This window comes from Physeter macrocephalus, chromosome 1 (genome assembly GCF_002837175.3).
Source record: "Physeter macrocephalus isolate SW-GA chromosome 1, ASM283717v5, whole genome shotgun sequence".
Lineage (NCBI taxonomy): Eukaryota > Metazoa > Chordata > Mammalia > Artiodactyla > Physeteridae > Physeter > Physeter macrocephalus.
Genome location: NC_041214.2, coordinates 53,127,168 through 53,149,790, shown reverse-complemented (window position 1 = coordinate 53,149,790; position 22,623 = coordinate 53,127,168). Strand labels below are relative to the sequence as shown.

Below are 22,623 nucleotides of genomic sequence, written 5' to 3'. Positions count from 1 at the left end.
AGTACTGAAAGTCTCCTTCAGCTACCATTACACGTCTCACTCAAGTCATCTTGGCTGACAAGTGGTGATACAAGAATGGATGATAGTGGCCAAATCAGCTTATTCAGCTGATTCTCCACCAAAAGGAAGAAATGATCAGAGAAAGCCAGAGGGCGACCAGGAACCTAAAATTTTGCTTGGATTTTAATAGGATCGAGAGGGCAGGGCCACTTGGGCCTTTCACAAGAGGGACTCTTCCTTGGGTTGGAAGTGCAACAGTTCCCAGCCCCCTACAGCAGCTACCAGGAAGGTGGAAGTGGATAGCTGTGAGTTCCTGTGGCTCCAGGCGCTTTCTCATCCTTCAAGTCTTCATTCAGTTGTGATCTCATCCATGAAGGCTTCCTTAATTTTCTAACTTGCAGTAATCTCTCTCTTTTTTGCAACCATGTCCTCTCCTCTGACACTAAGTATTATATCTCTTATGTCATATACATGTCTGGGCTTCATAACTAAGCCTCTTGAGGGCAGGATCCCCACTGGATTCATCCATATATACCCAACTGCCCTTACTCTGCCCAGCACAAACTAGGCAGTCAAAAAAACGTTAATGAGTAAGTGGGTAAATCTGATGGAAGAAGACCTGAGATCCCTCCAGTAAGCAGAGAGTAGGTCACTAACTGCAGAGCAATCAGGGTTTCTTGTGGTCTTGGCAGGGAGGGACATCAGAGAAATCTGGGGACAAAGCTGGGATCTATTAGCCATGGCAGTTCAAGCACATACATAAGGAGTACACTGAAGTTGGAGTGTAGCTTTTCAAATAATTACCCATACAACTATTTGTTCTATATTTCCGTTAAGATGGGCTACCACGCCAAAATGTTCCCTTGGCATAAACAGTACACTTTTTCTACCACGGGCTTTCTTTTGTGTTATTTTACTGAAAAATCAAAGTAGGCAGATAGGCTATTAGTATCCTCATTTCACCTGCTGGGATGCTGAAGTGAAGTAGGTGAAAGACTCAGAGTGTTCTGTTCTCATATTCTTAGGTATCTGCCTCCTTGTAATTCGGCAGTGCCGGAAAAAAAAGTTCTTATTCCATTTTCCCTGAAAATGCACATGTTCAGAAATGAAAACTTGTATTATTATTAGTACTCATCATTTTGTGTGAAGTCAATGTTTCAAAAAACACTCTGAGGTCTCATGTAAGTCCAAACTGTTGCCACTAATCAACTGACATGAAAGGGACTGTTCTGTTTTATAGAGTCATTATATTAGGATATTAAAGAAGGCCCACATGGATCGCCTACCTTGAGTTTGGTGATATGTTTGATAGTGGTCTATGAAGTCTTTCTCATTAAATTTGATTTGGCTTATGTGGTAATATTGTAGTCTTCAACAGGATGCAGGTAAACAAAGTTAATTAATATATTAAAATGAATCACACTGGAAATCAGGAAGAAGGGGAATAGTCATTGAGTTTAGCAGGGACTAAAGTTTAGTTAATTAAAAAAATAACTTGATTCTCTATCTCTATGAAAAATATAGCTTTAAAATATAAATCTATTGCAGTTCAAGCATCTGTATTTGGGCTACTTGCCAAAGGGGGAACTCTGGTGTGAAATATAATTAAAGTGGATCATAATATTTTCACTATGTTATAAATGAGGAACATCAAGCATACTGAGAAAAAATGCCTAGTCTAGCTTCTCTGGAGAATCATTAGTGGCCCAGATGACAACCCATATTCTTGCCTAGACCACTAAAATGTAATTCCCCAAAGGGTGATAGTCCTTTTACTATTTATAAGTTATGTAATAAATGAAATACAAAATTATTCAGTACCAGTAATCCCTTTTAAAAATCACTAAAAATTTGTGTATGTTAAAAACCACACACACCTGAGTTCATACTGGGCACTTCTACTTATAGCTAAGGAAAAAAACCCCACTAGCATATATTTAGAATATGAAAACATGTTTGTATAAAAACAAGTACTTGGTCATCAGTCTGTTTTTCATCCCTTTTGCAACTGATTTTACGTTCTTTATATTTTTCGTTTTTAACAGGGATTACAACTTTAGTAGTTTCAGAAATATAAAAAGATGGCATTAAAATGTCCTATATGTTGGTAATCTTAGCCCAAGAACTTTTCATGCTTATCTTGTGTTCTGGGCTACAGTCTTCATAGATACAAATTCAAGCAGAACAAAATAGAAAAGGGAAATAATTCATGTCAGCTGTTGAAGGCAGTTTGTAAGGCAGGCCTAAAAGTCCTTATCGCTGGCATGTTCAGTATGGAATGCATAGCTGATTTTCATTCAGCTACCAGAGGAAGGTATTCTACAATGACAGATAGCCTTATCAAAATTACAATTAGCTGGCTTCCTCTGCAGGGTATAGCAGTTGGTTAAGTAACACTGAAGTGAGAGCTCTTACCAGTTTTCTCAGAAACAATTCCCCATCATGAGTATTTGGCCAACTGCTTAGGTCTAGCATGAACACGTAATTTTTAAAAGAATGAGCTGGGACCTGCTAACATGTTTCAAAGGAGCACCTAGTAAAAGCTGATCTCCAAGCAAATAAACCATCAGTTTATTTAATTTTCAAGTAGTTTTTTTTACTAAATGTATTATTCCTCTAAGAGTAACATGGTTCATGCTGCTTAGATTGTTTACAGTGCTTTTTGTGGTACCTAAAATTTTTCAATAAGGTGAAATAAAAGATTCATATATGGTTTTATAATACATGGAAGATAAAATCTCATATTTATAGCATATAGTTCGACTCTTTTATATGCATGACTAATCAAAATTGTGTCTTTAAATGGCAACTTGATATTTTTCAAATTGTACTCAGAAACACTACTGTGTACCATTTGCCTTAATACCAATATTTTCAGGATTAGCTTTATTAGCAGTATGACATTTTCATGCATGCTTAAACTTTACACTAGTTTTAATATTCACAATGTTTGATTAAGTTCAAATCAACAAATATTCAAGCCTACATGAGAAAAGAATGACATGAGGTTACCTTTTTATATAATCAGCTAAATTATTTTTAAGAGTTATTACTGGGATTTAAAAACCTAAATTTCCAATGTTACTGTTAATTCAACCAGATGAACATATAGCTTTAGGCCACAGGACTGCCCATTAGCCTTTCCTGTCGTAGAGCAATTAATCTCTTGAACCACTTTTCTTCAGCATCAGCTTTCTCAATAAATAACTGAAATAAAAAAAGAAAAAAGAAGAAAAAATGTTATTGTCTGCCAATAACTTGGATTTGACCTTATAAATCACTTTTATAGAATACATCCTTCAGCACAAGATTTGGATGCTATTTAACTCTTGATGACCTCTTAACTGAAGATCAACTATTTGGAATAATGCTCAGAAAGTTTTAGAGTAAAAGGACTAACATCAAAATCATTGGTTAGCAATTTTACATCTCATTTTGTGAAGTTTATTTCCTACAGTTTTCCTGAAGACACCGTGGTATGACACTGACTCACAGAAGACAGCACGATATGATGCTAATGACATGCTCACAGTCCACGAGCCAACTGGAGCAGAGCCAGAGTTAGATCTTTTAGTGCCAGAAAAAAAATAAAATAAAACTTCTTTTGGCCCATTTTTCTTTCCCACAGAAAGAATCTCCTAGAAGTCAGGTAACATGAGTTGGTCCAAACCAGCTTCAAATACATGTAACAGCTCTAAAGGCTGGGGGTGAACTGCCTATTTTTAGCAAATAGGAACATATGAAGCCATTTCCTCCAATGGTCTTCTTGTCACTAGCCCAAAAGGACAACAGTTTGAATTAACTTCAGTCAACTAGACTTGAACTGACATTCTTAAGGTTTAAGGATCTTACATTTGGATGGGCCAGAGAATTGTCATCTTGGTACTTGATAGCAGTAGGGATGCTGCTAGGGTCTATTTCTTTTTCATTACTCGGTGGGTCAGCCACTACTGATGCTGGTCCTGATGCTGCAGCTGCATGCTTCACTTCACTAGGTTCCACTGACTGAAACATAAAACACATGCTATTAATTGGATAACAATATACAATTAAAATGTTGCTTTAATAATATTTCTGATTTTGAATAATAACTGCTCAATTGGCCTCTTTTGAGATGATACGAACCACAAAATGGCCCTAGGTTACTGAATAAGAAACAACTAGTCCTAAAGTAAGCAAACAAATACAAAAACACTGTGAAAATGTTATTTCTTACAATCAGCATATTTTTCTTAAGAAGTTGGTACTTCTTAAGAGTCTATACTATTGAAAAAGTACATACATTTCACATATCTAAATTCTATTAATGAAAATAAGCTTGCAACAAATCTCCATTTAGTTGGTCTCTTTAGATATAAAAAACAGATTCAAAGGTTATTACTGCTATTTTTTAAATAACAGCCTTACTGAGATACAATTCCATATCACAATTCATAAAGCTTTTATCACATCAACAGAGTTTTGCAACTATCACCACAAGCAGCTTTAGAACATTTTTGTCATCCTCCTAAAAAACCCTACACCCATTAGCAGTCACTACTCCCCATATCTCCCCAACCCTCCCATCCCTAGGCAACCACTAGTTTATTCTCTGCCTTTATGGATTTGCCTATTCTGGATATTTCATATAAAAGGAATCATACAATATGTGGTTTTTTTGTGACTGGCTTCTTTCATTTAGCATGTATCAGTATTCCATTCCTTTTTGTTGCTGAATCATATTCCATTGTATAGAATATTATATGCCAGGTACTGTGCAAAGTGCTGGGGACAGAAAGACTGATAAGTCATTGTTCCTGCCTGGAAGGAACCTGGAGTGTAGTGCTAACTTGGGTTAGTTCCAATATCTCCTTCCCTGAGAGAGGAGAAGGCCAGGAAAGTGGCTGAATAAGGGAAAGGCTGCAGGGATAACATGAAATGGATTAGATGAGAAGTTGAAATTAAAGGTTAAATTTTAAAAACCCTAGATGATTGGGAGATTAATTCCACTACTTAGCCTTTTTTTCTACCCTTATTGGTTCTACACATATAGTTTTTCAATTTCCATTTTCTTTTGACTTTTTTACTTCTGAACATCCACTTCTCTGAATGAAGTGCAAAACAGAGGTCACTGGGGAAAACATCTAGAAAATGAAATATGCATGAATTAGTTAATCCTTTATTAGAGTAATTTATCTCAGAGTTGGAGATCCATCTATTTAACCAGTATTTACTAAGCACTACTAATTGCTAAGCACTGGGTACACGAGGGAGAATAAGAAGATATGTTCCTTGTCCAGGACACGGGTTCGAGCCCTGGTCGGGGAATATCCCACATGCCATGGAGCAACTTAGCCTGTGGGCCACAAATACTGAGCCTGCGCTCTGGAGCCCGCGAGCCACAACTACTGAGCCTGCGTGCCACAACTACTGAAGCCCGCGCACCTAGAGCCCGTGCTCTGCAACAAGAGAAGCCACCATAGTGAGAAGCCTGCGCACCACAACGAAGAGTAGCCCTTGCTCGCTGCAACTAGAGAAAGCCCGTGTGCAACGAAGACCCAATGCAACTAAAAATAAAATCAATTAATCAATTAATTAAAAAAAAAAAGAAATGTTCTCTGTCCAAATTGGAGATTACATTTTGCTAATGGGATGACAGATCTCTAGCAAATAAATACCAAAATATATACATAATCACAAATTGTAACAAGTTACATAGAGCTATTTAAAGAAATATTTGTTAAATTTGATTTGGCAGTTTTCTTCTTATATTTTGGAGCCAAGATTTTTTTCCCCAGATCCCAAACATTTCCATGTCTCCAACATAGTGGTCATAGAAGACTCATAGCTCTAAGTGATACTACACTGACCCTTTATAAAACTGAAGACATGCTTTACTGTTGTAAAGCCCAATATTCTGCACAGGGGAAAGTGGGAAGTATGTTAGTCCAGTGAGGTCCAGGACATAATTTTTTGGTACTCTATATTGCCATGCAGGGAATGTAAGAGCATGCCATTCTGCATATCTAGGCCATGCTTTGATAGGGTTCATCTAGGAGACTGGCTATTGAACTACCTCGAAAAATTGTGAAGTGCTGTTATTCTAGTTGCCAAACATGTGGATTGCACATGTGCAGGTGGCAGAGATAACATTCTATTACAGAAGCCAAGTAATCTTATTTTGTTTTTACCTACACAGTACATTAAAGTTTTCTTTGAAAAGTGCTTATATGCACAAGAGGTAAAGTTCTCAGGGGTTAGGATCAGAGTGTAGAAGTTATTATTTAATAATGGGTAATTTAAAAAATGTGTGAGGAAAACCATCAATTCCTTCTTTATTTAAGTGAGGAAAGCTGTTAGAGAAAATTTGACTATTAAAAAACCCTTAGCATGGCCACTATCAAACATCTGGCTTTGAGTAGCACTGCCACCTGGTGGTTCAGTTTGGAAAAACTTGTTTTAACGCACTTAAAAGTATGAAAAAACAAATGACCATGTTGCTTAGAGTTATTTACCCTCTTTTTGAACATAGCGGATATCTGCCAAATACAACAATTTTAGGATTGAATAATTGGTAATAAGCTTATTTGGGAGAGCAGTCTGAAAACAAGCAGCATCTTGGTTCCTTAAGTTGATGATACAGCAGGAACTATCAGATCATCTTTCTACTCACACCAGAAAAATATGATTGCACAAAGTTAAACTAGTTAAATCAGTATGTGTTGCAGGAGACACACTGTCTAGCATGTCATTGGTAATAGCCACTTTTCTGGTAATAGCTCCCTAGCTAAATTAGTGGAATTAACACAGCTAAAGACTCTACCAACAGAAGGGGTCACTAGTTACAGAAAAGCCTTTTTCAGAGATATTACAAACTTTATACCAATGCATGCAGCACTGTCCAGGAGAGAAGGATGTTGAAACTTGGTTCATAATTTAGTCCTCAAGAGAGTTAGTCTTTGCTATGCATCAGAAATAGCCCATCACATCTGCCCATGACCTGGATGAAATGGTCCTCTAGATAATTTACCTCCTTTGCTAAGTCATCTCCTGGTAAATAATTCATCTTCTTGGGCATCCTGAATCCTTACCTTATACTGTAGACACAGACATTTTAGAAACTGGAAAGGGATATCACTTTCTAAACTAATAAACTGGCCCTCTGTTTTATATTACAGTCCAGTGCAAATTTATTTTTTGTTGACCCATCACTGCTCTTCTGATCGTTTTGAAATGCGATGACTAATATAAGCCCAGTGTTGGATGGCTAATATTTTATACTACTGTACATTCACCAAGGTAAATGCCATCTTCTGTGGCTTTTTAGCATATTCTTTATATTTCAACAGGGAATATGCATTGAGTTCACAATTATGAGAGACAGTTGATTAGTAGGAAGCACATGCGTTTCTGGAGTTGGACAAATTTGGTTTGGCTGCTGCTTTCTATCATTTATTAGCAGTTTGACCATGGGTTATGAAATTTGCTGAACCTCAGCTATAATTAAGGGTTATTAGGATATTAGTTAAATTATAAATGTTAAATGTCTAGTATTAATGGTAGCCATCATTATTTTAGTTATTTTACATTAAATATATACAAAAGTGGGGCTATGATACAACATTGTTTTACATCATTTGCTTACTGCTTTAACATTTTCAAATGGCTGTGCTGAAACAAATTGGTCCAAAGCTTATGTCTATACATGAAACCAGAAAGTTACTGTGTAAAGTAATTTTTAATTTGCTTGTTCACCAAGGCTCAAATAAGGAGAATTTTAGGATCTATAGACCATAAAAAAGTACATAAAACAGTCTCTGGCCCAACCAAAACAGTAATCCTTGTATCTACAATCCCTCTGAAGGAGGCCACAGACAAATACAGCCCTCAGTAGCAGCAAAAAGAGGAGGAGTAGTGACAGCTTTCATGTCTTGAGTACTTACTATACGCCAGGCACTTGGTTAACTGTTTTTTGTAAAGTATCTTGCTCATCCTTATAAAAACCTCTGCTACGGGGATTATCCCCATTTTAAGGGACGAGAGCCAAGGTTTAATGAGATTATTATGTAGTTTAAGGACATATGACCAGTAAATGGCAGAATCAAAATGTGGTTCCAGATCTGAGTTTACATCTCATGCTTTTGACCACTGCTTCCTAATTGCTAAATGCAAGGTTGATTGCAATTTGGTTTGAATTTTAGAGGAAAGAAACAAAAATGTTGGTAAAATATTTTAACTAAGTATATTTCGAAGGGGTTCAATTCACAGTGCTAGATTAACATTTCTAGGCTGCTTCTGCATCTCTGTCATACTTATCCAACCAAGAACTAGCCAGTTCTAGGCTTTCCAGATTGATTTTGATTGATTTTATTTCTTTCTATGAATTACTGTTAAGGGGAACCGCTTTTTGAAAGATAGTCGAAACAGAAGGTGGGTTTCCCTCACACAGGTTTATGAAGGTTGCTTACAAAATGAAAAGCCTCCTGTTCCATCCTAGACCTCTCAATCCTTAATGGTGGCATCTGAATTGGAAGTACAAGAAAAGCTACATTGAAGCTGAGTAAATTCCAACTCAGCACTAAAAACTAAAGCAAACAAAAACTAATTATTAAAATAATTAATAATGGTGGTCCCTTTGATGAGAGATGTAGGTGAAATTCCTTTAAACTGCTCCCAAGGGAAGCCCATTTAACTATATATAGGGTTTTGTTATAAATGTGGGAAGAAGAGTTTTTCTCTTGGATTTAAACAGTTATCTTAAGATTAATAACTATAGGAAATAATATTTAAAAACTTTTCTAGAGGGGGCTTCCCTGGTGGCGCAGTGGTTGTGCGTCCGCCTGCCGATGCAGGGGAACCGGGTTCGCGCCCCGGTATGGGAGGATCCCACGTGCCGCGGAGCGGCTGGGCCCGTGAGCCATGGCCGCTGAGCCTGCGCGGCCCGCATACCACAAAAAACAAACAAACAAACAAAAAAAACTTTTCTAGAGAATATAAACAAGGTAAAAAAATGACTAATCTTGGAATTCAAATTTATAGATATTATTACATTTAAAAAATCTTTTAAGGTGCAACCAGATATCTAAAGAATTTCTGTGTTTCTCAGCAAGGGGTCTGTCTTACTGGTGAGCATGGAGACTCGGGAAAGTAAGGGGCATATTAGAGAAATGTAAATGGGGTACGGTTTATACTTCAGACAGTCTGAATGCCTATAGTAGTAGAAGTTTTCAAGCACCATACTTAGTTTATAGAATGTACTTAGATATCAAATAATTTAGATGCTAGAGTATATAATTTAAAAATAAACATTTAATGGATCAAGAACCATGTTAGATATTTGATAATCATTATATTTAACCCTCGGTTACTCTAAAAAGTAGGAATTATTAGCTCTATTTTATGAATTTGGAAACTGAGGCTCGGAAAGAGGTTGAGAGGTTTTCTCGAGATCATAAATCATGGTAGGAAGTGTGGAAGTTAAGATTCAAACTCAGATCTCCTTGAGTTGAAAGCCCATGCTCTTTCCACTATATTAAGCAGGCTTTAGATCAATTTCCTTGCTCACTGCCAATTTTACTCATTACTGGAAGAACTCCTAGTATCTTGGAGGAGAGGAATGGAATTAAAAATAAATTTACTATATTAATAATTAATACCAAATGGGAAAAGGTTGTTTAGAAGAAAATCTAGTGTATTAACATAGAGGAATAAATATTTCCACAGAAAGAAAATGCTAGGTTATCTTAAGTGTGTGCAGTGAGAACTGGGAAGTCAAGGTGAACTCCAGAAGACAAATATACGCAAGTAAACTTCAAAACAAATTACAATTCTTTTAGGACTTCTTAATACGTACAAGATATTTAATAAAATGGGCAACTATATTTGTGAATGTCCATTTCACAGCTCCTGTTTTTCAGGAGTTATGGTGGCAAACTACAAAATGTTCAAATGAAATCAGCAAAATAACAGGGCAAGGACCATGGATTAACCAAGGCTGTCTAGTGCATCCTGGCATCTTGCACATGCTCAATTCATGTCCCCATAATGAATTATTTTAAAATACATATGGTAATTGAAAAGATGTACATCTCACTAATAACAAAAGAAATGCTAATGGAACAACAAAAGGTCAATTTTTACCTATCAGTTCAGTAAACATGAAAAAGTCTGATAAGACTTGGTGTTAACCAGGGTGTGAGAGACAGACATCTCCCTGCATTTCGAGGTGGAATTTCAATCGATACAATATTTTGGGAGAATGACTTTGGGAACAGGTATGAAAATAAACAATATTAACCTTTAACAACTCCATTTTGAAAATTTTATCTAAGGTGATGATAATGGATATTCACAAACATGTATGCAATACCTCCAAACTTACAACTACTAAAATACCTATCAGAGAAAAAAAATAAATCAATTATGATATATTCATCAGTAGAATACTACAGTCATTAATATATCTACAGATATAGAGTATTTTTGAATAAGTGATAGCTATACCATGTCTTCATTATATGTATGATATTGAAGAATATATGTATTTCACAGTAGATAGCTTTTTCCAACTAAAGGAACACAAATTCCAAAAAGCAGCCCTGATAATGATTGAAAGAATACATGAAATATTCAACAGAAATAAAATGCCAATCAAAGCTCCTTTTATTAGAGTTGAATAAGTGATACCCATATGGGCAAAGAGTGTAAATATATGTTACTATTTGGGTAATAATTTTATTGTTAAAGTTCTCTTCTAACTTTTCTCTAGCAATGTCAATTCAAAGAGTAGATGTATACATCTGAAAAGAAAACTGTGTACGTTCATGAAATGTGTATTATTGTTATAGAACCGTCATGTTGACATCTTATACTTTGCCTTCTTGGTGAATTTTAAAATAAAAATGGTATCAGATACATTTTCACAGTTTTTTTTAACAAGTTAAACTTGAACTGATTCTCACTGATTCATTCTCTCTCTCAATAACATGCTGATACACTCTCACCCTACTTCATCTATTAGAAGAAGAAGCACTTACATTTAAGTAAAATCCATTAATAAAGCATCCCTTTAGTTGGAATCTAAAGGCTTATTCATAATGCCTGGATGAAAACTTACCTTTTTGACTTCTTTACTTGATCTGAATGTTTGCTGAACAAAAGAATCACTTTCAATGGCTTCAATTTCTTTGACTCTTTTTACTTGTTCTACCAGGGTGGCTTGGTCTGAAAAAGAGGGTATTATGTCAGTGTATTCTGGTGTGTCAGCTTGTTATCAACACTATACCTAAGCAATGTTCTTTCTATGAAGTAATTTTATGACTTATGAAATTTAACTGGATGGAAAAAAAATACATTATGGTTAAGTTATAACAGAAACTTTTTGCCCCCCCCCCGGAGACCCACAAAGATAACATTCCTATCCACTAAGACTCTCACCTAAAACCTAAACCATTGCTGAGAAGGTACTGCTAAAATGATCCAAGCTAATCTGTGCTAATCTGGAAGGAGGACTTTACATTTTTTTTCCAATTTTACTATGGAAATACATAAAAGGAAAAAGGAATAAGAGCACAATGAATCCATCTGCACCCATCACTCAGCTTCTATAATCATTACTTTTCTGTTATTCTTATTTAATCTATCCATGCCCACTTCAATTTTGTGGGGTGGACCTGGAGTATTTAAAAGTAAATCCCAGACATAATGCCATGTTACCCCTAAATATTTTTTTAGGCATCTCACATAAAGGCTTAAAAAAACAAAACAAACTAGCAACATAACTACAATACCATCTTTAAACCCAACGTTATCAGTAATAATTCCTTAATATCATCTTATATAATCCATGTTTAATTTTCACTGATTGTCCAAGTGTTTTTTTTTTTTACAGTTGGTTTGTTTGAAACAGGATCCAAACAAGGTCCACACATTACACTTAGTTGACAAGTATCTTAAATTCCTTTTAATCACTTACGGTCCACCATCCCTTCCTTTCATTGTCATTTATTTATTGAAGAAAATGGATCATTTAGCCTTTACAATTTTCTACATTCTGGATTTTGCTGATTTTTATTCTCATGGTGTCATTTAACATGTTCTTCTATCCTTCATATTTTGTGTAAACCAGCAGTTAGATCTAGACAGGGATAAGATTCAGGTTCAATTTCTTTTGGTAAAGAATACATCATAGGTGGTGCTGTGTAATTCCTATTACATCATATCAGGATGTGCTTCTCCCACTTCTAATGATGTTAAGATTGATCAGTGTGTCCAAGATGATGTCAGCCTGACCCCAGTTCTCCACCAACCTTTCACTTAATGGTTTTAGCAGACAATGTTTGTTGCTTAGCTCCATTATTTTATTAGACATTGCAAAATGGTCATTTTTTTTCCTAATTCTATTATTTGTCCTGCGTTTATTAGCTGTGATTCAAAGAACTTCCTTCATCGACTACTTTGTAACTGTGAAGAATAATCTGTAGAGGAAAAGACAGAATATTTAATTCTTTCCCTTAATTTATCAATTTTGGCCCAAAGATGACCATTATGAGCTCATGAATATTTATATATGTAATGTACTTCAGTCCGTTGTAGTCATTTTCATATTTTGATTCTATCTTTGGGTAGTGGGAGCCTCTTCATGTTGGTCCCTGCATCCTTTTGATATGATCTCTTTTGTTAAATTGTGGTAAGATGTCCCAGGTTCATCCTGTACAGTTCCTGTCTCAGACTTGAAATCAGCCATTTCTCCAAAGGGCTTGGATTCCTTTTAGTGGGGAATGATACTTAAAGACAGTAACCTGAGCAGTAGGGGTGTTGGTTGTTACTGGATTGTCACCGCTTCTCAGCTTTTTCAGTGGGTGGGGTAGGAAATACATACTTTTAGAAAAGAAAATCGAATGTGAGTTGTATTTGTATATCTTTTCTCTTATTCTAAGAATATTAGTCCTTAATGATGTGATCAAAAGTACTTAGTTGTTTTTCCTAATATGTGAGTTGAATATATATTAGTTTCAAAATAATAAGACAAATATTACTATTAACAACTAGATGAATTAATAAAGTTTAAAATTTCTTTATGGTTCTTTTTGATCTTAGGATTTATTCCACTGATGAATTGTCAAAACACTATACTCTAAAGTCACTTGAAATAATTCTCCATGTGATTATGCTACCAACTTGATATATAGTTAGGTTCATTTGTTTCAGTTTTTTTTTTGTTAAATCTTGTCTTGCTCTACTGTTTTCATAATTAATATTTTTTAATTGCATAAAACACTTACATGCTTTCAAAGTCAAAATTAAAACATCATTCAGAGAAGTCTAGGTTTCCTTTCCTATCCCATTCCCCAATCCATAGGTAACCATTTTTTATTAGGTTTTGATTTTTATCCTTCCATTGCTTATTTCTGAAAATATAAGTATACATATTCTCTTCGTTCTTACACAAAATTAGCATACTATACATTCCTATGTATATTACTTCTCTCACTTTTAACACTATGTTTTCCAGTACAGAGACTTCCTCATTCTATGTTACAGCTATACAGTAACCTATTTTATGGTTTTATGACAGTTTTTTCCTACCAATGCCCTGTTGATGGTCATTTGAGTTGTTTCCAGTCCTTTGTTTTTACAATTAGTGCTTTAATAAATAGCCACAGGCATGTGTCATTTCATACTTTTTTTTGTATTTTTTTTCACATGCTAGCTGGGCAGGAAAAATGCAACATTATGGTTCACAACCTTACTGTTTAAACTCTTGGTCTAAGCTGAAACGAATACACACCTGAATTAGGAGCCACTGAATACTCTGCTAAGGCATCTAAAAATGCCGGGGTTTTAGCCTATATGAATAATAACTGAATTTATTTAAAAAACTGTAATAACTGGTTTAACAAGGTAGAGTTATTTGCATCAAAGTAATTTTTACATACTAAGTTGAAAAGGTTAAATGATATAGAGAGTATGAAATCTGGTCTAACACATTCAATAAAAATTAACATTTTATGAAAAATCTCTGCTTCAATTTTTGGCCAATCACAAATTATAAGCATATAGTCTTATGCAAGTTCCAGTTTATTTAAGAGAAAGACAGTGCTTCTGAGATGTGTCCCTGACAGCTGTAACCAGTCTTTTCTCAGGTGAGAAATCCTGCATGGAATGTTTGGAAGTAACAGCTGTCACAGCCAACACTCCCATCTTTGGAAGAATATATTTTCCTATATAAAAAGCAAACACTGTCAGAGTGTCATGGAAGAGCAAATAGTTCCACATGCTTTAAAATAAAAGCTCCTTTTAATTATGCAATGTACTAACTGAGCATGTGAAATGAGAGAAGACTCTTTGCCCAGCTAACTTATTAACACATACCATACCAGAGGATAATATTTTTACTAGTTACACATATAATGGCATTAATATAGCAGAGAAAAATCATAATGGATACCATTCCAAGTGATTCCACTTTAATTGGTCAACATGAAAACACATTTGTTTGTGTAGGTGTTAGTTTCACAACTATTTCACAATCATTAGTTCCCAACCAAAAACAATATTTCTGACTTCAGGATGATGTCTCATATGTATCAACTGTTTGACCCTTCAGATTTTTTCTCTAACATATTCCCTCATTTGGATTTACAAAGCATATCATTAGTATTAAATGTCAGAGGTGAGCTCACAAACAGTACTTGATGTCTAAGGCTTGCAGTGTTTGTAGCTTTAAATATGGGCATACAACCAGCTCCTAATACAAATAAAAGTGTTATCATAGAAGCTGGCCAAAGGGCCAGTATATTTAACAAAATAGCACTGGAGAAACTGTAAAGGAAGGAAGGAGAAAGATTAGAGGAAAAACAGAACATTATCTTTGTGTTCTTTAAAGATCTCTTCAGGAATAACAAAGTGACAGGGCAGACGGGAAAGCCTGTCTGCTTGACTTACAATATGAAAATAAACCAACATAGCTTTTACCTTTCAATGTGGGAACCATTTTACTGGTGATATTTAAATTAAAGAATGTGATATTTAAATTAAAGAGTAAGAGAGTGATATATAAATTAAATTTCTTTAACATCTTTATTGGAGTATAATTGCTTTACAATGCTGTGTTAGTTTCTGCTGCATAACAAAGTGAATCAGCTATATGTATACATACATCCCCATTTCCCCTCCCTCTTGCGTCTCCCTCCCACCCCTCTAGGTGGTCACAAAGCACCAAGCTGATCTCCCTGTGCTATGTGGCTGCTTCCCACTAGCTATCTATTTTACATTTGGTAGTGTATATATGTCAATGCTACTCTTTCACTTCGTCCCAGCTTACCCTTCCCCCTCCCCGTGTCCTCAAGTCCATTCTCTATGTCTGCACCTTTATTCCTGTCCTGCCCCTAGGTTCATCAGAACTTTTTATGGTTTTCTCAGGGTATATGCCCAGTAGTGGGATTGCTGGGTCGTATGGTAGTTCTATTTTTAGTTTTTTAAGGAACCTCCATACTGTTCTCCATAGTGGCTCCATCAATTTACATTCCCACCAACACTGCAAGAGGGTTCCCTTTTCTCCACACCCTCTCCAGCATTTATTGTTTGTAGATTATAAATTGAAATTTGAAAGATGGATGGGAGATTTCATTTTTAGCCTTATAAATAGCTCAGCTCCATGCTGTCTGAAAACAGGCATAAAAAATGTTTTAAACTGCTTCATACTCAAAATTCTAAGATCAATGTCCACAAATGTATGTCTTAAGTATAACCCTGTCATTTTGGGAAGCAGAATAAAACACATCAATAATATATAGTAAATTGTTTTATTTAAAAAAATATTTATTTATTTATTTGTTTGTTTGTTTGTTTGGCTGCACCCGGTCTTCATTCTGGCATGCGGGATCTTCATTGCCACGTACAGGATCTTCGTTGTGGCATGTGGGATCTTTTAGTTGTGGCACGCAGGCTCTTAGTTGTGTCATGCGGGATCTAGTTCCCTGACCAGGTATCGAACCCAGGCCCGCTGCACTGGGAGCGCAGAGTCTTAACCACCACTGGACCACCAGGCAAGTCCCTATAGTAAACTGTTTTACATTCAGGCCCTTAAGTTTAACATGCCAATTTGTCATTTAAAAATTCTGTACCAATTTTAAGACTGGGAAGAATGTGAATTCAAACTAGTTATTGTTGATTTTTTTATTTTAAAAAAACATTTATTTATTTATTTGGTTGTGTCCAGTCTTAGTTGTGGCAGGCGGGCTTCTTAGTTGGGGCTTGCTGGCTCCTTAGTTGTGGCATGTGGGCTCCTCAGTTGTGGTATGCGGACTCTTAGTTGCGGCATGCATGTGGGATCTAGTTCCCTGACCAGGGATCAAACCAGGCCCCTTGCATTGGGAGCGCAGAGTCTTAACCACTGTGCCAACAGGGAAGTCCCCTAGTTATTGTTTATATTCTTGGCATGAATGCTTACCATACAAAGTATCCTGTATTCATCAGCCATGAGGTAAAAATGAAAACAAGTGACAAAGTTACTGGGAGAATAAAAATTACAGGATGTTTCTGGGGCTTCCCTGGTGGTGCAGTGGTTAGGAATCCACCTGCTAGTGCAGGGGACATGGGTTCGAGACCTGGTCCAGGAGGATCCCACGTGCTGTGGAGCAACTAAGCCCGTGCACCACAACTACTGAGCCTGTGCTCTAGAGCCTGAGAGCCACAACTACTGAAGCCCGCGCATCTGGAGCCCATGCTCCGCAAAAGGGGAAGACACCACAATGAGAAGCCCATGCACCACAATGAGAAGCCCATGCACCACAAAGGAGGATCCCACGTGCTGTGGAGCAACTAAGCCCGTGCACCACAACTACTGAGCCTGTGCTCTAGAGCCTGAGAGCCACAACTACTGAAGCCCGCGCATCTGGAGCCCGTGCTCCGCAAAAGGGGAAGACACCACAATGAGAAGCCCATGCACCACAATGAGAAGCCCATGCACCACAACGAAGAGTGGCCCCCTCTCACCGCAACTAGGGAAAGCCCATGCGCAGCCAAAAATAAATTAATTAATTAAAAAAAAATTACAGGATGTTTCTAAACATTAACATGGTAAATATGAAGTAAACATATCTATTTGCACTTGATGCTTTTTGATAAACACATTATTGGTAAACAAAATGACTTCCATAGGTTGCTTGCAAGATGTCCTTAGAATATTTCATATTTCATAATAAAAGAGAAAATAATGGAGTCAGAAAGCTAAGTCACTACAGACTAAAAAAGTCAACTCACTGCATGGACAATTATTTTGTTCTTTTTGTGATGAAAATTTAAAATCAAATATTTTATTAGTTACTGTTGATGTTATATTATAAAAATTAGGTTTACCTGCTACTTTGAGTTATATTTGAAAATTTCACATGACACATTTAGAGTTTTTTGTGTTATCAAAAGGTACACAAATTTAAGATTAGTAGGTAAAAATGACAAGGTCCAATATAAACCTTTTATTTGAAAAGGCAAAATTTAAATATGTACACCATTTGCAGATTACCAACAAGCCAACCTCTCTAAACTGGCAGCAATGCTAGGCGGAGAACAGCAGATGGCACTATTACCCCAAATGTAATGGGCTAACTGACAACAAGAGTTTCATGAAAGGTACCTTACACATTAAAATCTCATCTCCAAATGACTACTTTTGAATATTAATAATTTATGAATTTCCCCAAAGTTAAAATGCATTTTATATTACAAAGAGTTTGGGTTGGTTGGCTTCATAGTTATTGAGTTACGTATGCTACTTTTCTCTCCCAAGGGGAAAAAAAATTTATATACTAACACTACTGCTACAAATACATGAATAATACAAGAGAAGATCTTATTTTCAGTTTAAATGGATTCAAATTTTAGTCAAGAATGGAAATATCTGCAAAATTCCCTTTTATGGTACAATATAGACACTGAAAACAAAGTCTTTGAAATATAAAGCATTTTCAAGGGCTTTGCAAGAACGAAAGAAAAAAAGCAAACAATAACAAACTGGCTATTCAATAAATAAGTAAATGGAGATGGCTGTTCAATAAAATCTGTAGACAAATAAAACATACCATAAAGCTCACTTGGAATTCTAAAGTTAAAGCAACTCCTCATGAACACAAATTTTAATGAAACATAGCCACTGCTTTCCCTTCAAAACAGTTCAAAACAGTGTATTTTAAATAAGTTTCTTTCATTAAAACATATAAAACATATATTAGAAATCCATCCAACCGTAACATTTTAAGGTTGTTCATAAATCTCATATCCCTGGGCACCAATTTCCAGAACCGATATCCACAAATAACGTGAAAGATCAGAAAACTTCTTAAGTAGAATGTGGCTTGTCTATCAGCCTTCTGGAAGCTTATGATACAGTACCAAGTTATATATGTCAGTGAGGCTCCTGGAGTGTCTCTAATAACAACCCCCCCTTGGAGGGTGTCCAAGACAGACTCATAACAAACTGCTTTCCATGTCAAATTAAGTAATAAGAATAAATTTAATGTGACTGAACCAGTGAAGAATTTCTGATAAACATTTTAATAAGTGCAAGTGAACTGAGCATCAGACTAGGTTTTATGAAAAACAAAATCCATACTGAAAATCCACACAAATTCCACCTCATTTAGTTCCTCTCACCTAGAACGCTCTTACCTTTCCTGAATCCTCCCTGTCACTTCCCTTGCCACCTCTGAGAAAAGGGGCCTCTTCTATAATTCATTTGGCTCTCAGCATACGTTACCTCCCACTGATATTAATCCCTTCATGAGCAAAAGCTTCATTTCCCCAGCTAGAGGGGACATACCCTTCTGTGTCAACTTCAGGAGTTAGTATAGTATGCTCTATTATTTAGTAAGCAGTCAATAAACATTTGTTGAAAACTTAAAAATTAAGGGGCATTAAAATAACCATTAAAAAAACATCATGGGGGAGAAATGTCAAATTATAAAAGGTTTTATAACTTTAAGAAATTAAATGTCTCTAAGTGGTTAGTTTTAACAGCTCTGGGTTCAGACTATCTGGATTGAACACTGTCTCTTCTACTTACTAGCTTTGTGACCTTGGGCAAGTGTGTTGTGGTGGTCTCAGTTCTCTCCTCTGTGGCATGGGGATAATAGGTGAAACATCGTAGGATGGTTGAGAGGTTGCCTCCCTCCTTTCTTCCTTCCCTTTCTCTCTCCTTTCCTACTTCCAAATATTTGAGCACACTCCGGCATTGTTCTGCATACCAGGGTTTAGAGACAAGAGTTTCTTTCTTCCCTCATGGAGCTTATGTTTCAATGGAAGAAGTAAATAATAAATATGTAAATAAACAATATAATATCAAGGAAAATAGAGCAGGGTAGAGGGCTACAAAGGAGAAAGGGGGGCTATCTCAGATGGGGTAACCAGGAAAGAACTCCCTGACATGGTGACTTCAGCAGAAAGAAGAATCATGTGAAGGAACAAGTCATGAAAATCTGGGAGACGACACTTGTGTTCAGCACAGGGCTGAGGAAGCATTAAAAACACTTAGTAACTGAGAGCTATTACTAGTAACAGGACTAGAGGGCTGATTTAGTAATTGTACTAAGACACGGAAGTTGGCTAAAAAGTTGGTATATAAACCTCAGTTTCTGGCCATATAGAATCCTAATGGATGTCTACTACCACACACTCCCTAAAATGGTAGTCATGTGGTAGAAATCATGTTTTAAAACAGACGTATATTTGATCATCAATATCTGCGATGCCTTTCTAGTGAGGAAGGTCATAGAGGCTAATTTTTCTTTTAAATGGTTGTTAAAAAGGCCAGATGAGCTGTTATGGTAGCAGAAGCAGTAATCACGGCAGTAACAGAATCTTACATTTATGGCACTGAGTGCTAAGCACTTCACATGGATTAACTCTTTTAACTATCATAACCATAAGAGATAGTACTATTATTATTTTCATTGTACAGATGAGAAACTGAGGCTAAGTAACTTGGCCAAGGTCACTGGGCTAGTTGGTGGTAGAAGTGGGATCCAATCCCTGAATTGCGATCCAGTCATTATTTCCTAGTCAAATAAATTCTTTACCCACTCCTGCCAAGAAACATATATTTTTCTTCCTTCTTACCCATTTCCTAGAATAATAAATGTTCTTGGTATTGTTCTTATTCTGCATTTTAATGCTTATACACTCAGTAAAATACAACGTAGCTTTATTTGTGGAGGAGATGCCATATATATTGTCTTGGTTTTCTGGCGTTATCTTGAGCTAGATTACAGATGTATATTTTCGGAATCTTTCATACTCGAATAAATTTTTAAAGAATTATATATGTCACATTCTGAAAACGTTTATTAATGAATAAAAGAAATAAAGTTTTTAGAAAACCTATCATTCTTTCATTTAAGCCTGAAGACAACCTGAATGGTAAATTACTACTTTAGAGCTGTTCTTTATTTATTGTGCATCAATTGTTCCTACAAAAAACTAGAATGGTTTCTGAGAATTTGGCTAAACAACCACTATGCAGACGAACTACATAGCCTTATGCTTCTCTCAAATGTAATAAACATGGGTAGTCAAATCCACTTTCAATAGTGGTAAGTAATAATTCCAACAAAGCTAAAGATACTGGAAGTTTTCTTATTTTAATAGAATAGAAGAAAGGAATATAATTTGAAATATACTGGATTAACAGAGAATAGAGACTCTGAAGTTGCTATTTGTTATCCATTTTAATTCCAGAATTTTTATTGACTCTTTAATTAAAATTCTGTAGATGGAAGACTTGTATGTTTCTAAGGAACTTGAAGTGAATGCTGTCTGCCAGCCATCTCCAAACACCCCATAACCACACACAACTCTCCTGTCAGGAGAGCTAATGCAGACATCGCAGGGCACACCACATTTGTCACTGTGGCTAATATCAGAGACACGCAGCTCTTTTTTCTTAGCACACAAAAGCAAGATATGTAATTCAATGCTCAATTTACCCTTGTCTCACAGGAGAATTTTCCCCGCTAATTGATAGAAATTAAGCCATTAATCAAGCCACTAGCCATCATTCAAACCAGAGAAGATGAATACAAACTTTCATCATAACCACCTTCCCCATTTTAGTGTTCATTAGCATTAATTTTTAATGCAATTATGCTATTCTTTTACGCTGAGCTCATAAATTACTGCTCTTTTGTTGCTGGCTGGCCTTGTAAAATCCAAACTAATGCTTTGTACTCTGATCTTAAAGGCAATTACTAGGTTCTTCTATCTTTTATATCTTTGCATCCCCAGTAACATATATATATGTATGTATATATATGTGTATATATATACACACACACACACACACACACACACATATATATGTATATAACGAACATCCATGAACACCCAAACGCTATGCCTGTTGGTTTTTTTAATGTCTCTATATAAAATCTGTGTGAACATATAAATGTAGCAAAATGTACCTAAAGTAAATACACACACATACCACATACATTACAAAATATAGATGTTAATATAAAAATAAGATCTCATATTCATACTGTATTTTTGGGTTTAATATAAAGATATTCTTACAGTTTCTCATTATTAAAAAGTACTGCATCATTGTAGTAAAGTTACATTTTTATAACAAATTAGAGAAAATAAGAATATTAATAGTGACTATTATACACACTTGTAAGGGTCAAAAAACTACTAAAAACAGAAAGAATAACTACAAAATATCAAAATCCCTTAGTTCTTTATCTAGGGTTATTGTTTTATGTTTAAATCCTTATTTTAAAAAATGTGTGTTGAAACTTGAAAATTAATGAGACGAAAATGAACAGTAATGGAAGATCAGAAGAACCATTTACCCAAAAGTGTGTTTATAAGTGCATATAATAACTCCATAGTCTTATATTTTGCAAAGTGAATGCATCAGTTAATTAGAGGATGACAGTAAAATAAGACAAATTTTCCATAAATGAATACTGAAGCCAGAGACAGTGTATCCACTCAGTCCTCCATCCGAGAGAAAGTGGAAAGATGTACCCTCCTTATAGTCCCCCAAAAGCATTGGTTATGCTCACTCCTAGGTGCAGAGGAGATAAAAATAAAAAATCTGCAACTCTCTTCTTTGTATAACCCCAGTAATGCTTTTGCTTTTCTTTGCAAGTTGTTACGTTCTGGCCGCCCACTAGCTAGAGAAAGGGTGCATATGTGGCATAAAGATTAATGAAATAAAACTTACTGGGAAGAATGGGAGAAAATATTTGCAAACAAAGCAACTGAAAAAGGATTAATCTCCAAAATATACAAGCAGCACATGCAGCTCAATATCAAAAAAACAAACAACCCAATCCAAAAATGGGCAGAGACCTAAATAGACATTTCTGCGAAGAAGATATACAGATTGCCAACAAACACATGAAAGGATGCTCTACATCACTAATCATTAGAGAAATGCAAATCAAACCTACAATGAGGTGTCACCTCACACCAGTCAGAATGGCCATCATCAAAAAATCTACAAACAATAAATGCTGGAGAGGGTGTGGAGAAAAGGGGACCCTCTTGCACTGTTGGTGGGAATGTAAATTGATACAGCCACTATGGAGAACAGTATGGAGGTTCCTTAAAAAACTAAAAATAGAACTACCATATGACCCA

At 35.8% G+C, this 22,623-nt stretch overlaps 1 protein-coding gene across 7 annotated transcripts in view; it reads right to left on the bottom strand.

Annotated features, from left to right (window-relative positions):
• Positions 1-2,644: 2,644 nt before the first annotated feature.
• Positions 2,645-22,623, bottom strand: part of RSRC1 (arginine and serine rich coiled-coil 1) — a 440,472-nt gene continuing 420,493 nt past the window's right edge. For all 7 annotated transcript variants that reach the window (XM_055081512.1, XM_055081583.1, XM_055081564.1 and 4 more), the window contains 3 exons: positions 11,096-11,202; positions 3,853-4,005; positions 2,645-3,207 (listed from right to left, as the gene is read on the bottom strand). In XM_055081512.1, coding sequence (XP_054937487.1) covers positions 3,115-3,207; positions 3,853-4,005; positions 11,096-11,202 — 353 coding nt within the window. In that variant the 3' untranslated portion in view covers positions 2,645-3,114. The remainder of the gene's footprint in view (positions 3,208-3,852; positions 4,006-11,095; positions 11,203-22,623) is intronic.